Source organism: Chiloscyllium plagiosum, chromosome 15 (assembly GCF_004010195.1).
Source record: "Chiloscyllium plagiosum isolate BGI_BamShark_2017 chromosome 15, ASM401019v2, whole genome shotgun sequence".
NCBI lineage: Eukaryota > Metazoa > Chordata > Chondrichthyes > Orectolobiformes > Hemiscylliidae > Chiloscyllium > Chiloscyllium plagiosum.
Genome location: NC_057724.1, coordinates 38,698,617 through 38,714,564, shown reverse-complemented (window position 1 = coordinate 38,714,564; position 15,948 = coordinate 38,698,617). Strand labels below are relative to the sequence as shown.

Here is a 15,948-nt window from a genome sequence, read left to right as displayed (position 1 = left end):
TAGGAAAGTTGTGGGAGAAGAGGAGGTTTTAGGGATATGGGTAAGGTGATAGATAAAAAATTTAAGTCAAAGGGTACCAGATTGCAAGGTCAGTGAGCACAGTAATAAAGTGTGAATAGAATTTGGTGCAAGTTAGATGACACTAGGTAGCATAAGTTTGGATGAGTTCACATTTATGCAGATAAAAAATGGAACCACAACAGGTGAACGGTGCGTCATCATTCTAAAGGGAAGAATATGCTGGAAATCAAACCCTGCCAATCCATGAATCCAAAGTGCGAAATTTGAGCAATTTAATCTCTTGGACAATGAACAAGAAAACAGAAATGTATTTATTGTTACAAATTTATCCTCTAAATGGCAAAATGTATTTTAATTACAAATATGCAAACTTAAAATATATCACTTTAAATCCAACATCCATTCACAAACAGTTTAGACAAGAGAGGTGAGAGTTCGTTTCAGAAAAATTATTGGTGCAATGTATTGGCAAAAAGGAACAAAGTCTGTGGTTTGGAGGTTCAAGTCAAAACAGGTGGAATTAGGTGACTTTCTCACAGTTCTTTTATTCTTGGTGATGATATCAAGCTGTTGTCTGGACCTAGGTTTTGGTTTGAATTGCAAGTTTTCTTTCTTTGCGAAGTCTTTGAGTGTTATTTATTTTCCACTCACAGTATCAAGTTCAACAATTTTAGGACTTGAGGCACCTTCTCCCATGTACTTACACCAACCCTCACAACCAGGTTTTGTTATTGCGTAGTCTGTTATAAAACACAATCTATAGTTAGCCACCAATAGTCCCCCTTAGTAGTTAGTCATTCTCCTAGGCTAATCGTTATCCACACCTTTGTTTGTCCAACTGTTCATCTTTCTCTCATTGGGCTTTATCTCCACCTATCATTTACTCTTTATCTCCACCCTGCCCCATCCTATCTTCTGCATGAGAACCAACGTTTTCCTAGCTACCATCAGTTCTGAGGAAGGATCGCTGGATCCAAAACGTTAACTCTTGATTTTTCTCGACAGATGCTGCCAATCAACCAATCGAACATCATGAGTCTAATATGACTGTTCTTCGGAATTAAGGAGCAGTAATATCTTACTCTCATTGAGCAAATTACGACACTTTGTGACTGTCGTTTCTAAACGTTGTTACACAATTCCTTATATTTACATCGAGGATTCTGGGTGGTCCATTTAGGACAGAGTTGAGGAGCCACTTCTTCACCCAAAGAGTGGTGAGCCTGTGGACTTCATTACCACAGGAAGTTGTTGATGCCAATACATTGTATGTATTCAAGAGGCGGTTAGATATAACACTTGGGCTGAATGGGATCAAAGGTTATGGGGAGAAAGCAGGATTAAGCTATCATGTTGGACAATCGGCCATGATCACGATGAATGGTGGAGCAGGCTCGGAAGAGCCAATGGCCTCCTTCTGCTCCTATCTTCTATATGTTTCTATGATAGTCTGCAAATCCTGAAAAATGTATGGCTTACTCAGTTTTTCAGAAAGATTTGTAGACTATTGTGAAGCCTTTAAAAATTCATAAATAGTAGTAGTTATTCCCCAGGTTATGCAGGACCTCAGTATGACCAGAGAACCACCTCTGTATATGTACAATAGGCTACGGGCACGGGATACCCAGAACTTTGCAATGAAATTCCAAAGGCTCGTTTTCTCTTCTCCAACATGTGATTGCACATTTGCAATCACCGCACTAAGTGGATAGAGGATGATACATACCATCATTCCATTGAAACTCCCAGAAACAAAAGCAGAAATGCCACTAGGAACACCTTGATCCAAGAATAAATTCTTAATTGGGTCTTTGAAAGAAAAATAAAGGGCACTGCCTGTTCCGTTCCGCAGCAGAATGGGGAGGAAGCCTCGATAGTACCCAAGTTGTAACGTATCCTTAAAGCTGTAAGAATTAAACTCCTTTAGGATACTCTGGGTATTGGGAAATTTCACATCTTTCCTGTGGTCCTGAAGGACATTTTGGACACGTTCAAATGGGGTCAAGACCAATGCTTCAATGATTCCAGATAGGGTTCCTGCAATGCAGCGATGTAACAAATGTGCATCCTCCGTCGCGATATTTCTAATGAGGCTACCGTAAACGCCAAATAGCAAGGTACCTTGGATGGTCTTGGCTAGGAGTGGAGGAAGAATTCCTCTGTAAAACTTGATGAGGCCTTCTTGACAGAGTTGAGTGACAGCTTTTCGGATAATAAAACCATGGATTTGCTGTCTAAAAATTGTTTTGTGAATTGGAAACGTCAGAAATGTAGCAAGACAGCTAGAGGTAGCTCCGATTCCACAGTTCTTCAATGAGTCTACCAAAGAGTCTTCAGAATCCTGCTGCATTTTCAATCCTTCTGTGCAATATATTAAAAAAGTATCATAATTTACTGCATAATGGTCTTCTTCATATACTGTTTTTCACTCAAAAACAAAATAAAATTTATTTGATAATACAAATTGGCACATAAATTGCATGCTTCCTGACTGTCAAGTAATAGTTTCTGTTCATTCGGTGAACTTAAATATAATCCTGAATAAATTTATTATCATAATCACATTTATTAAAGTTTGGTTGATACAAATTTAATATCTTTATTATCAACAGGTATCAACTGACAATAGGTTTGGTAAACTGAGATTTGTAAACTTATAGCAAAAGCAAGCTGCCTTTATTTTTAAACATTCTAATTTATCATATTACATCTGCTTCATTCTTGCTTCCCAAACAATCTTACAGTACAAACAGCCAATGTCCCCTAAGTCGTCTACCTCCTATACATACACTGCCTTTCTAATTTGCATTGGCTAATAAACCTCTCCAACTACAATTTCACCTTCTACATTGAAGTATCCCAGCCTATTAGCTAGTTGGAGGGTGCCCCTACCTGATCTCTTGTCCTGACTTCAGTTTCACCTTCAATGTGCATATAAATATTAAAACACAATCTATTTTCTTCAAATCACTCAGGGCACTATAACCACTGTGAAAATTGACCAAGATCAAGCAAAAAAGTTGTCACCATCATATACCTTCAATAGAATGAACTACACAAGTGAGTGTGACTCCAGTTCCAAACCTCAAATGTTCAATCATAAACATCATTGTCGGCTCTATAGCCTTAATCCTCCTCTATCACCATGCACAGTGTCCTTTCTTAATCTCATTCATCTGAATTTTATTAACAAGTCACCAGTTCCACTAGTTCTCTCCTGTTCAGTTTGTAATGCCTACTCTGAATTTCTCCTAATTTAACACAGGCCATGTGCAACAACTAGGCCATGTGCAACACCGCACGGGTGGCACGGTGGCACAGTGGTTAGCACTGCTGCCTCACAGCGCCTGAGACCCGGGTTCAATTCCCGCCTCAGGTGACTGACTGTGTGGAGTTTGCAAGTTCTCCCCGTGTCGCCCCGTGTCTTCCTCCCACAGTCCAAAGATGTGCAGGTCAGGTGAATTGGCCATGCTAAATTGCCCGTAGTGTTAGATAAGGGGTAAATGTAGGGGTATGGGTGGGTTGCGCTTCGGCGAGTCGGTGTGGACTTATTGGGCCGAAGGGCCTGTTTCCACACTGTAATGTAATCTAAACTAGGTAAACTAAGCAACAAAAACAGAAATTGACAAATAAACAGATAAAGGGAGGCTTCCAGCAGATACCAAGGACTGAAAACAGCAGAAGCCCAGAAGGAAAGCACAATGTGCAAGAGGGAACTTGAAAGGAATATTATGAGAGCTAAAGGGGAATACCAATGGATACTGGCAGGTAAAATAAACAAAACCCCAATGTTACTTTACAAGTCTATTAACAGTAAAAGGATAACTAGGGCAAGAGTAGAGCCCATTAAGGACTACAGTAGTAATTTGTGCGTGGAGACAGAGGACATCAATAGGGTTCTAAATACTTTGTGGAGAAAGTGAGGTCTGCAGATGCTGGAGATCAAAGTTGAAACTTTATTGCTGGAACAGCACAGCAGGTCAGGCAGCATCCAGGGAACAGGAGATTCGACGTTTCGGGCACAGGCCCTTCTTCAGGAATGAGCTCATTCCTGAAGAAGGGCCTGTGCCCGAAACGTCGAATCTCCTGTTCCCTGGATGCTGCCTGACCTGCTGTGCTGTTCCAGCAATAAAGTTTCAACTTCTAAATACTTTGTGTCAGTGTTCACTATTGAGAGGGACAATGTGGGTATAGAAATCAAGGAGAAGGACTGTGACACATTAAAGAAATCAGCATGGACAGAGAGGAGGTTCTGAACGGTCTGACAGGCTTAAAAGTCAATAAATCTCCAGAGCTAGATGCAACATATTCTAGGCTATTGAGTGAGGCAAGGTAGGAAATAGCTGGTGTGCTGGCAATAATTTTCAATTCCACTCTGGCCACAGGAGAGGTGTCAAAGAACTGGAGGACAGCTGTTATTCAGGTAGGGAGCAAGGGATAAACGAGAAAACTACAGTCCTGTCAGTCCATGCTCAGTGGTGGGGAAATTATTGGAGATAATTCTGAGGGACAGAGTTAATCTCCACTTGGAGAGGCAGAACTTAATCAAAACCAGTCAGCATGGTTTTGTTAAGGTGAAGTCATGATTTGACTTGATTGAATTGTTTGAAGAGGTTACCAAGTGTGCAAAGGAGGGCAATGCATTCAATGTAGTCTACTTAGACTGCAGCAAAGCCTTTGATAAAGCCCTGCTTGGGGGAATCTTAGATTGAATCATGGAATCTCTACACTATGAGGACAGGCCTTTTGGTCCATCAAGTCCACACCATCCCTCTGAACGGCATTCTACCCAGACTCACTATCCCAACATCCCTGCATTTCCCAGGGCTAATCCACTTAGCCTGCATATTCCTGGACACTACGGGCAATTTTAGAATGGCCACCCACCTAACCTGCATGTCTTTGGACTGTGGGAGGAAACCAGAGCACCGAGAGGAAACTCACGCAGACACGGGGAGAATGTGCAAACTCCACACAGACAGTCACCCGAGGTTGTATTTGTCTTTATTAAGGCTAAAGTTTAAGAGTAGGGATGTTCCTCCCAGTATCAAAAACTATCAGTTAAGCTCGTTGCTATCTTATGTGAATGATTGGACCCTCACTCACTTTGGTTGGACATCGAAGCATCTCAAGCAAGATGCTCCCTTACTAGCCTGCTGTTCTTAGACAAAATGAGAACAGTTAAAGAATATTGCCATGGCCCAATAGTCATCAATATTGTCAAGGCGTGAAGCGCAATGCATCAGGTTGAGGGTAATATTGCCAAAACGTAATGTTTGACACCCATAGTTGGTATGCTGGGCTTTCAACCAGGGATAGGCAAAAGTAAGGACTGCAGATGCTGGAGATCAGAGTCTAGATTAGAGTGGTGCTGGAAAAGCATAGCAAGTCAGGCATCATCTGAGGAGCAGGAAAATCGACATTTCAGGCAAAAGCCCTTCATCAGGAATGAAGGGCCAGGGATGATGGACTCTGTGTTTAAACTAAGGGCAGCTAGGGGCATGTCTTGCCTGGGTGATTTATTTGAAGGGGTCCAGTTGGCTCAGAAAAATGAATTGCCCAGTAGGGACCTCTTTTCATTTCTTTCAAATTAGAAACTTCATACAAAAAGAGACCACACTTCTAACTGATCCTTATAGGTCCAACATGGAGAGGAAGGTGTTGAGTGCTGAAGATACATTATCTGTTAGCAATACTTATCACCTATTAGGAGAGGGTCCCTTGGACGAGACCTCTGTAAGGTAATAGGAGAGAGGGGGTTGGATGTTGAGATCTCTTATGAAAAATGGGAGGATACCTGGAAAAATGCAAGAAGGATCTCAATTTGCAACAGAATCCACACCTTGCAACTGAAGATTCTCTACAGAGTCCCATCTGGCCCCAGACCGCCTCGCTGAATTTAAAGCAGGAGCATCTCGAATGTGTCTTAACTGTAAAGTGAGCATGGTCACGCTTACTCATTGTCTTTGGTCCTGCCACAGACTGTGGGCATACTGGAGCGCTGTGGTAGGCGAAATAGAGAAGGCCTTGGAGAGATGGAGCTGGTATCTCTTCTTCTTGCCTTTGTTAATTCACTTTCATTAGATGCACACAAAAAAGGCTTTTCAGTATCCTCACTTTTTGTGCAAGAAAAAACATTCTATGAGGGTGGGTGTCTGAAAATCCCCTGGGGCTGGTGGGCTGGCATAAGCTAGTCATGGAGCATATCCCCATGGACTTTCCTGTGAGTGTGGTGCACCATAAAACTGGGAATTTCTATAAGACATGACGGCCCTTTTTGGACAGATTTGTCCACCATACTAATAAGAGCCTTTATATATCCATGGCAATTCTATGTAATGATTCTGGTATCCAGAGGGGAGTAGCTACGAACATATGAATATATATAATCATGTGCACTCAATGATTGAGGGCTATTGCTTTATTTTGCTGAGCTGTGTTATGGTTATTATCATTATTATCATTGTTAAGATTTTCCTGTTTTAGTTTAATTATTAGTTATTATTTATTTAGGTAATTAATGGGTTTGTTTTTTAATATTGGTTTGAATTGTTTGATTTTGTATTCAAAAGAAAAAACTTTCCCTTTTTTTAATAAAAATATATTTTACAAAAAGAGTAGGGATGTTATGATGGAACTGTATAAAGGTCACAGCGAGAGTACTGTGTTATAATGTGGATTCCAACATTATAGCAGGGCTGTGATTGGATTGGAGAGTATACAGAGAAGATTTACCAGAGAGTAATCTGGAGCCTTTTAATTAGAAGAGAAATTGAATAGAGTAAGCTTGTTTTCCTTGGAGGAGAGGAGACTGAGGCGGGGTGAGGGGAATATGAATCATAGAATCCCTACAGGTCGAAGCAGACCATTCAGTCCATTGATTCCACACCACCCCTCCGAACAGCATCTACACCCAGATCCATACCCCCTACCCTGCATTTCCCATGACCAATCAACCTAGCCTGCACATCCCTGGACACTATGGACAATTTAGCATGGTCAATCCACCTAATCTGCACATCTTTGCACTGTGAGAGGAAACCGGTGCAAACCCACACAGACACAAATCTCCACACACCCCAATGGGTGAAATTGAACCTTGGTCCCTGGTGCTGTGAGGCAGCAGTGCTAGTCACTGTGCCGCATGTGAAGCGTATAAAATAATGAAGGAACTGGACAGGGTAGACAGGAAGGAACCTTTCCGCTTGATGGAGGGATCAATGATCAGGGACATAGATACAGGATAATGGGTAGGACATTTCGAGGAGATGAGGACAAACATTTTCACCCAGAGGGTGGTGGGAATCTGGAACTCATTCTGTGTAAGGATGTTAGAGGCAGATTCCCTCATAACATTTAAGAAGTATTCAGATGTACACTTGAGGTGCCAAGGCATATGAGGCTATGGGCTAATTGCTGGAAAATGGAATTATGATAGTTAGGTGGTTGTTTTTGATGGTGCACTGAATGGGTCAAAATTCCTTTTCATGTGCTGTAGACTTTTATGACTCTGTATAAGTGTCTGAGGAGTGAACAGAACTTATTCAGTTACATTTGATTTTCATGAATTGAAGGTCATGATGACTAGAGAAAGGCAAGTTCTGAAAGCGTGTTGGGAGCAATTATGTCTGAACGGGAAGCACTAAAAGACCATAAGATCATAAGACTTAGGAGTGGAAGTAAGGCCATTTGGCCCATCAAGTCCACTCTGCCATTTAATTATGCTGATGGGCATTTCAACTCCACTTACCCGGACTCTCTCCGTAGTCTTTAATTCCATACGAGATCAAGAATTTATCAATCTCTGTCTTGAAGACATTAAACATCCTGGCCTCCTCTACACTCTATGGCAATGAATTCCACAGGCCCACCACTCTCTGGCTGAGGAAATGTCTCCTCATTTCCATTCTAAATTGACCCCCTCTAATTTTAAGGCTGTGCCCATGGATCCTAGTCTCCCTGCCTAATGGAAACAATTTCCCAGCGTCCACTCTTTTTAAGCCATCTTGTACGTTTCTATTAGATCTCCCCTCAACTTTCTAAACTGTAATGAATACAATCCCAGGATTCTCAATGTTCATTGTATGTTAGGCATACCATCCCAGGGATCATTTGTGTGAATCTCTGCTGGACACGCTCCAGTCCCAGTATGTCCTTCCTGAGTATGGGGCCCAAAATTGGACACAGTAACTAAATGGGGCCTAACTAGAGCTTTATAAAGTCTCAGAAACACATTACTGCTTTTACATTTCAACCCTCTTAAGATAAATGAAAACATTACATTCGCTTTCTTAATCACGAACTCAACCTGCAAGTTAACCTTTAAAGAATCCTGGACTAGCACTCCTAGATGCCTTTATACTTTGGCTTTATGAATTTTATCACCATTTAGAAAATAGTTGATGCCCATATTCTTTTTTCCAAAGTGCAAGATCCTGCATTTGCTCCCGTTGAATTTCATCAGCCATTTCCCGGATCACTTTCCTAAACTGTCTAAATCTTTCTGCAGCCTCCCCAAATCCTCAGTAATACCTGCCTATCCACCTAACTTTGTATCATCGGCAAACTTTGCCAGAATGCTCCCAGTCCCTTCTAGATCATTAATATATAAAGTGAACAGCTGCAGCTCCAACACTGAACCCTGCAGGACACCACTTGTCACTAGCTGCCCTTCCAAAAAAGAACCTTTTATCCCAACTCTCTGCCTCCTGTCAGACAGCCAATCCTCAATCCATGCCAGCAGCTCACCTTGAACACCATGGGCCTTCACCTTACTCAGCAGCCTCCCATGAGGCACCTTATCAAATGCCTTTTGGAAGTCTAGATAGATAACAGCCACTAAGTTTCCCTGGTCTAACCTACTTGTTACTTCTTCAAAGAATTTTAACAGGTTTGTCAGGCTTACTAAAGCCCCTTACTAAATCCATGCTGACTTGTTCTAATCCGACCCTGCACTTCCAAGAATTTAGAAATCTCAATATGGATTTTACAATTTTACCAACAACTGAGGTTAGGCTAATCGGCCTATAATTTTCCACCTTTTGTTGTGATCCTTTCTTGAACAAGGGGTTACAACAGCGATTTTCCAATCATCTGGGACTTTCCCTGACTCCAGTGACTTTTGAAAGATCACAACCAACGCCTCTGCTATTTCCTTAGCCACCTCTCTCAGACCTCTAGGACTTAGCCCATTGGGGCCAGGAGATTTATCAATTTTAAGACCTTTTAGCTTTTCTAGCACTTTCTGTTTTGTAATGGCTACCATACTCAACTCTGCCCTGACTCTCTTTACTTATTGGGATATTACTCATGCCTTCCACTGTGAAGACTGACACAAAGTACTTACTAAGTTCTTCAGCTATTTACTTATCTCCCAGCACTAACCTTCCTGCATCAATTTGGAGTGGCCCAATGTCTACTTTTGCCACTCATTTGTTTCTTATATATTGAAAGAAACTTTTACTATCATTTCTAATATTACTAGCTAGCTTATCTTCATATTTGATCCTCTCCTTTCTTATTTCTCTCTTCGTTATCCTGTTTGTTTTTGTCTTCCCAATCTTTTGATTTCCCAGTGTTCGTGGCCACTTTATAGGCTCTCTCTTTTTCTTTGATACATTTCCTGACTTCCTTTGTCAGCCATGGCTGTCTAATTCCACCCTCCCCCCCGCCCAACCCTCCGGATAATGTCTCCTTTCTTTGGGATGAAACTCTGTACTGTGTCCTCAATTACACCTAGAAACATCTGCCACTGTTGCTCTACTGTCTTTCCCACCAGGTTCTGCTTCCAGTCGATTTTCATCAGTTCCTCTCTCATGCCCCTGTAATTACCTTTATTTAACTGTAACATCAATACATCCGATTTTGCCTTCTCTCTTTCAAACTGCAGACTGAACTCTATCATATTATTAGATTAGATTAGATTAGATTAGATTACTTACAGTGTGGAAACAGGCCCTTTGGCCCAACAAGTCCACACCGCCCCGCCGAAGCGCAACCCACCCATACCCCTACATTTACCCCTTACCTAACACTACGGGCAATTTAGCATGGCCAATTCACCTGACCTGCACATCTTTGGACTGTGGGAGGAAACCGGAGCACCCGGAGGAAACCCACGCAGACACGGGGAGAACGTGCAAACTCCACACAGTCAGTCGCCTGAGGCAGGAATTGAACCCGGGTCTCTAGCGTTGTGAGGCAGCAGTGCTAACCACTGTGCCACCATGCCGCCCACTAGTGCCACCGTGCCGCCCACTATGATCGCTGACTCCGAAGTGTTCCCTTACCTTAAGATCTTTTATAAAGTCTGTCTCATTACATAGCACTAAATTGAGAATAGCCTGCTCCCTTGTGGACGCCATCACAAGCTGTTCCAAAAAGCCATTCCGTAAGCATTCCATGAGTTCCGGCAACATTATTAACCCAGTCTATTTGCACATTGAAGGTCCCCCATGATCACTGTGACCTTGCCTTTCTGACTTGCCCTATCTATTTCCTGGTACATCTTGCGCCTCTGGTTCTGACCACTGCTGGGAAGTCTGTACATAACTCCTTTTTTTTGCCTTTGTGGCTTCCTCAACCGCCCCCACACAGACTCCACATCATCTGACCCTAGGTCATTCAGTACCATAGATTTAATCTCATTCTTAACTAACAAGGCAACCCTGTCCCCTCTGCCCACCTGCCTGGCTTTTCAATAAGGTGTAAATCCTTGGATGTTTAACTGCCAGTCCTGAACCCCCTGCAACCATGTCTCTGTGAGGCCTAAGCATGATTGTGTTATCACCTTTAGAGTGATATCACTTTAACAGCTCAAATACTAATCAGCCAAATACCCAGATGTTTTAACTGGCTCTGCATTGTAACACTGGAGGCTCAGGCTATTTCATCTTGTACGTTATACCTATATCACTGAAAATAAACCCACCAGAGATCATTAACAGAAAGTTGTGTATTAGATTTAAATAACACAAAATTATTATTATTAAGTTTCAATTTTGTAGAGATCACTGTCACTATTAAGGCAGAGGGAAGCTATGATACAGAGAATATGAGGACGGAAAGTACAGGACATCTACAAAGGGGACGCCTTGGTGGCTGGCACTGCTGCCTCAATTCCAGGGTCCAGCGTTCAATTCCATCATCGGGCGACTGGCTATGTGGAGTTTTCTCGCACAGACCAAAGATGTATGGGTTAGCAATGGGAAATACAGGGGTGGGTCTGGGTGAGGTGCTGTTCGGAGGGTCGATGGCCGAATAGGCCTGCTCCCACACTAGACAATCAGGAGACTGGAATAAGACAGCAAGCCAGGCAGCACCAGGAGGTGGAGAAGTCTACGTTGGGGATGGAGACCCTTCATTAGGAGTCTGCCAGTCTCCGGTTTGTCTAGTTTGGATTCCAGCATCTGCAGTTTGGATTAAGAAAAGAAATGTCGACTGGAACAAACTATATGGTTCAGCTTGATTATATGTTTTCGAGTAGGTGGGGCGGTATGTTTTCAGACACAAGAAAATCGATGCTGCATGTTTTATATACATTAAATGAATGATACTTCTTTGCTACGAAATCTCACAAAACGGTGAAGAAAATTCGCTGCGATTCAAATGAAATAGATAGAAAAAGCATAAAAAACCAATCCTAATCCACCAATTTCTTGTTTCAAACAAAAACGATAGCCACTATTGCGGAATTGGACCCGAGTTTCCGGAAATGTAAATGACTGTTACAACCTGTAGGAGACAAAAGGATTTCTCAAACATTTTCGATGGACAACAAAGAACAAATTCGCCCAAACTCATTTTTTTTAAGATGAAGCTTATATTAGAACTGTACCTTGCTTGAATTCGGCATTAAATGTTTGAGGATGCTGTTCCAAAACCGTTGACTGATGCTATTATGATTATTTTCGATGGCCCTCGTAGTCCTATTAACCTTCACTGTTAATCTTTACACGATGAGAGCAGAACCATTCAGAGGACAGGTCCGTTCATTTCAATCTTGATTGGGTTATTCTGTGGAGAGACAGTGCGGTCGTGGCTCTGATTGAACAGCTCTCGGGACGGAGATTGTGAGATAATACGCATAAGATTGCGTTGTGAGCTATTCCTCTTTCGAATGCTTAAAAATATACCTTGACTTCTCGTTTCACTGCTTCTCCCATTCGACCTGGAAATTAACTAATAATTTGTATTTTTCTCTTCGTCGTTGTACCTCCCATGGGGTTTCTCCTGGGGATATAACATCCAGGTGAAATCAAGAACTACTCGAACCACTATCAGTCATATAAGACCGGGGTTTTTAACGAAGGAAACCATCCCACAGGCAAGAGCATGAGGCAGCGCTCATTCTGTCCCAGAAAGCCAAAATACAACTATACGGCAAATGAAAACCATTGGTTATTTACACTTAAAGGTCGCTGAGGTCAGGTAAACTGTGCTCATATAGCATTTTCTGATCTAGTAGAAACAAGAGATCTAGGAGACCACTTTTCTGACAAAATGCAAATGGAAAGCCGAAAAATGCAGCATCCGTTGTCTTTGTCTCAGCCCGGATAGAAAGATGTTGCTATTAGCAGACAGCGGTATCAAACTGTGGGATCTGGAGACCAAGGCAGTATAGTATCTGGGAGCAGTCTTTATGAAAGAATATGCTGCGTTGACAACGTTATTAGTTGTAATTTGCATGTGCCATGGGTTTCTATTTTGGAAACTAATTTTATCCAGTGGTTGAATGACCTAACTTCTCCTTTTTCATGTTTTTAAAATCAAATAATCGTTCAGTGGTGTGTATGAGCATTTATTGCACATTCCTGGTGGCCTTTGCTATTAGGTGATGGTGAGCTGCCTCCTTGAATCACCACAGTGCACTTACTCTTGAAGCTGCACTGTTTACATAGCTCGTCTAATTCAGTTTCTGGTCAGTTGTAATCCCCATTGTATTCATAGTGGGGGAATTCAACAATAGTATTGCTATTAACCGTCAACGGGACGATATTCTCCTGTTGGAGATGGTTATTGCTTAGCACTTGTGTGATACAAGGGTGTTTCTCTCCCCCCCCCCCCCAAGGATGAGATTTCCAGGCACGTGTGCATATTTTTAAGGTGAGAGGAGAAAGATTTAAAAAGAACATGAGAGGCAACTTTTTCACAGTGGTGTGTAGAATAAATTGCCAGAGAAAAGGTGGATAAAGGTACAGTTGCAAAATTTAAATGACGTTTAGAACAGGAAAGGTTTGGAAGGATTTGGGTCAAGCACGGGCAGGTGGGGCTAGTTTAGTTTGTGAACATGTTCAGTGTGGACTGAAGGATATGTTTCCATGCTGTATGACTGTAACTTTGCTGAGCACTGCGTCTGTTCAAATGCAGCTTTGATTCAGCATATGTGACTCTGTTATTCCCATTGTTCTTTGCAGTATTATGCTTGTATAAGCTGCCGCAGCCGTGCAGATTTTCCTCTTTCAAATTCCAACACTTTTCTAGCTACTGCGTCCATTATTTTAGTTAATTCCTGATCTGTAGTTGCAGGTTCTCAATGTTTTTTAAGATTTGTATTTGGACGCTCAAGGAATAGGCATATTCTTTAATGAAAGAGCAAAGACATTAATTATAGGTATAATGTTTGCAAAAGCTTGGGCTGTTTAAAATTTTCTGTTCTAGCCTTATGGGAAAGCAAGTGCCATCATGTAGCTACAATACATGGATGAAAATAAACAGTACAAGCATAAGCAGTTAGAAAATGGCACATTGACGGGAGTAGAAAAGACAAAGTAACACCGAGTTGTAGTGAGAACAAATATTTGGAAGATCTACACGTACAATGGATGGGGCAGTTCGAGCACTGACTCATGGTTACAGCGATAGAGGGGAATTGGGCTACCTACTGCCATCTGTATCCAATGCAGATTCATGAAGGTGGTGGCAGCAGAAGCAGGTACAAGATCCTGCGATATTGGCAGCAGCTGCAAGAGAGAGGTGGGCCAAAACTAGACTCACGGCGACCACAGAGTGGAGTTTGGGCCAGTGCAGTATCCAGTAGCATCTGCATTGCAGAGATCCAGCAAGAACTTAAACATTGAACATTTTATTTTTAACGTTAAAAAAAATCACACCACCAGGTTATAGTCCGACAGGTTCATTTGGAAGCAGTAGCTTTCGGAGCGCTGCTCCTTCATCAGGTGGTTGTGGAGGACACAATTGTAAGACAGAATTTATAGCAAAAGTTTAGTGTGATGTAACCGAAATCATATATTGAAAAATACCTTGACTGTTAAAGTCTCTCATCTGTTAGAATGACCATGATAGATTCTTCTTTCATATGTAAATCACAAAACCTTTTTAAAACGTTACATTCTCAGGTTAACTGTAACAATTGGTTTCAGCCCAGATAAGATGTTGAAGGTGTTAGGCCTGTGTTCTATTATCTGTGCCATAATGTTTAGACTGATTCTAATCTAAAAAATGAGTTAACAGAGTCTTACATACATTGTACTTTGCTCTAAAACTGCATGAATGTAACTCTGCAAGTACAAATTCACCCCACAAACATATATGGGTACATGTGCATGTGGGTTTTTGTGTGTGTATAAAGAATTAGATTACTTACAGTGTGGAAACAGGCCCTTTGGCCCAACAAGTCCACACCGAAGTACAACCCACCCAGATATATTCCTGTACATTAACCCCTTCACCTAACACTATGGGCAATTTAGCATGGGCAATTCACCTAACCTGCACATTTTTGGACTGTGGGAGGAAACCGGAGCACCCGGAGGAAACCCACACAGACAGGGAGAATGTACAAACTCCACACAGTCAGTCGCCTGTGTGGAATTGAACCCAGGTCTCTGGCGCTGTGAGGCAGCAGTGCTAACCACTGTGCCACCCACAAGTCCACACCGACTCTCTGAAGAGTAACCCACCCAGACCCGCTTCCATCTGATTAATACACCTAACACTATGGGCAATTTAGCATGGCCAACCTGCCTAACCTGCACATCTTTGGATTGTGGGAGGAAACTGGAGCACCCGGAGGAAACTCACGCAGACACGGGGAGAATGTGTGGAGTTTGCACAGTCACCCGAGGCTGGAATTGAACCTGGGACCTTGGTACTGTGAGGCAACAGTGCTAACCACTGAGTCACCGTGCCACCCAAGGGGTCTAAGTCTGTGAGAGGGTGCATGTGAGAGTGTGTGCACGTCTATGTAAGAGGTGTGTCTGTATGTGTAGGAGTGTCGGTGTGTATATATATGCAATGGTGGTCACCTGTAGTACGACATGAACTCAAAATCCTGGTTGAGAACCTCCCTATGGGTACCGAACTTAGTTATCAGCCTATTCTCGGTCACTTTTCATTGCTGCCTGTCCCAAAGTCCACCTTGGAGGATGGTCAACTGAAGGTCCAAGGTCGAATGTCCTGGACCGCTGAAATGGTCTCCGACTGGGAGGGAACACTCCTGTCTGTTGATTGTTGTGCAGTGCTCATTCATCCATTGCCATACCCTCTGCTCAGTTTCCCCAATGTACCATGCCTCAGGGCATCCTTGCCTGCAGCATATGAGATAGCTAATGCTGTCTGAGTAGCATGAGTACCTGCCACATACATGGTGGGAGTGAACCCACTCATAATTGTAGTATCCACGTCCATACTCTGACACATCTCGCAGCACCTACCGTTACAGGGTTGTAGGGAGTTGTCCTGAAAGCCAGGCAGTTTGCTACAAACAATAATCTATTTGAGGCTGGGCGGTTGTTGGGGAAGGTCTTGGCGAGGTGTTTATCCTCATTGCTAATGTGTTGCAGGTCACAAAGAACATGGTGTCGTTTTTCAGCTCCTGGGAAGTACTGGACAACGAAGGGTACCCTGACGGTTGCAGCATGTGTCTCCGGAGGAGGTCATTACAGTTCCTTGCTGTGGTACGTCAAA

At 42.5% G+C, this 15,948-nt stretch overlaps 1 protein-coding gene across 2 annotated transcripts; it reads right to left on the bottom strand.

The window, feature by feature from the left end:
- Positions 1-961: 961 nt before the first annotated feature.
- Positions 962-14,150, bottom strand: LOC122557243 (solute carrier family 25 member 53-like). 2 transcript variants are annotated; one of them, XM_043704736.1, is made up of 2 exons: positions 11,858-14,150; positions 962-2,382 (listed from the first exon to the last, which is right to left on the bottom strand). In XM_043704736.1, the coding sequence occupies exon 2, from the start codon at positions 2,369-2,371 to the stop codon at positions 1,526-1,528; it is 846 nt and encodes a 281-aa protein (XP_043560671.1). In that variant the 5' UTR covers positions 2,372-2,382; positions 11,858-14,150; the 3' UTR covers positions 962-1,525. The 2 variants fall into 2 exon arrangements, with proteins under 2 accessions (XP_043560671.1, XP_043560672.1); XM_043704737.1 differs by having other exon boundaries at positions 962-2,379.
- Positions 14,151-15,948: the final 1,798 nt, after the last annotated feature.

Excerpts from the sequence above, each read along its gene's own strand:
- LOC122557243 (XM_043704736.1), bottom strand. The coding sequence starts at position 2,371 with ATGCAGCAGGATTCTGAAGACTCTTTGGTAGACTCATTGAAGAACTGT.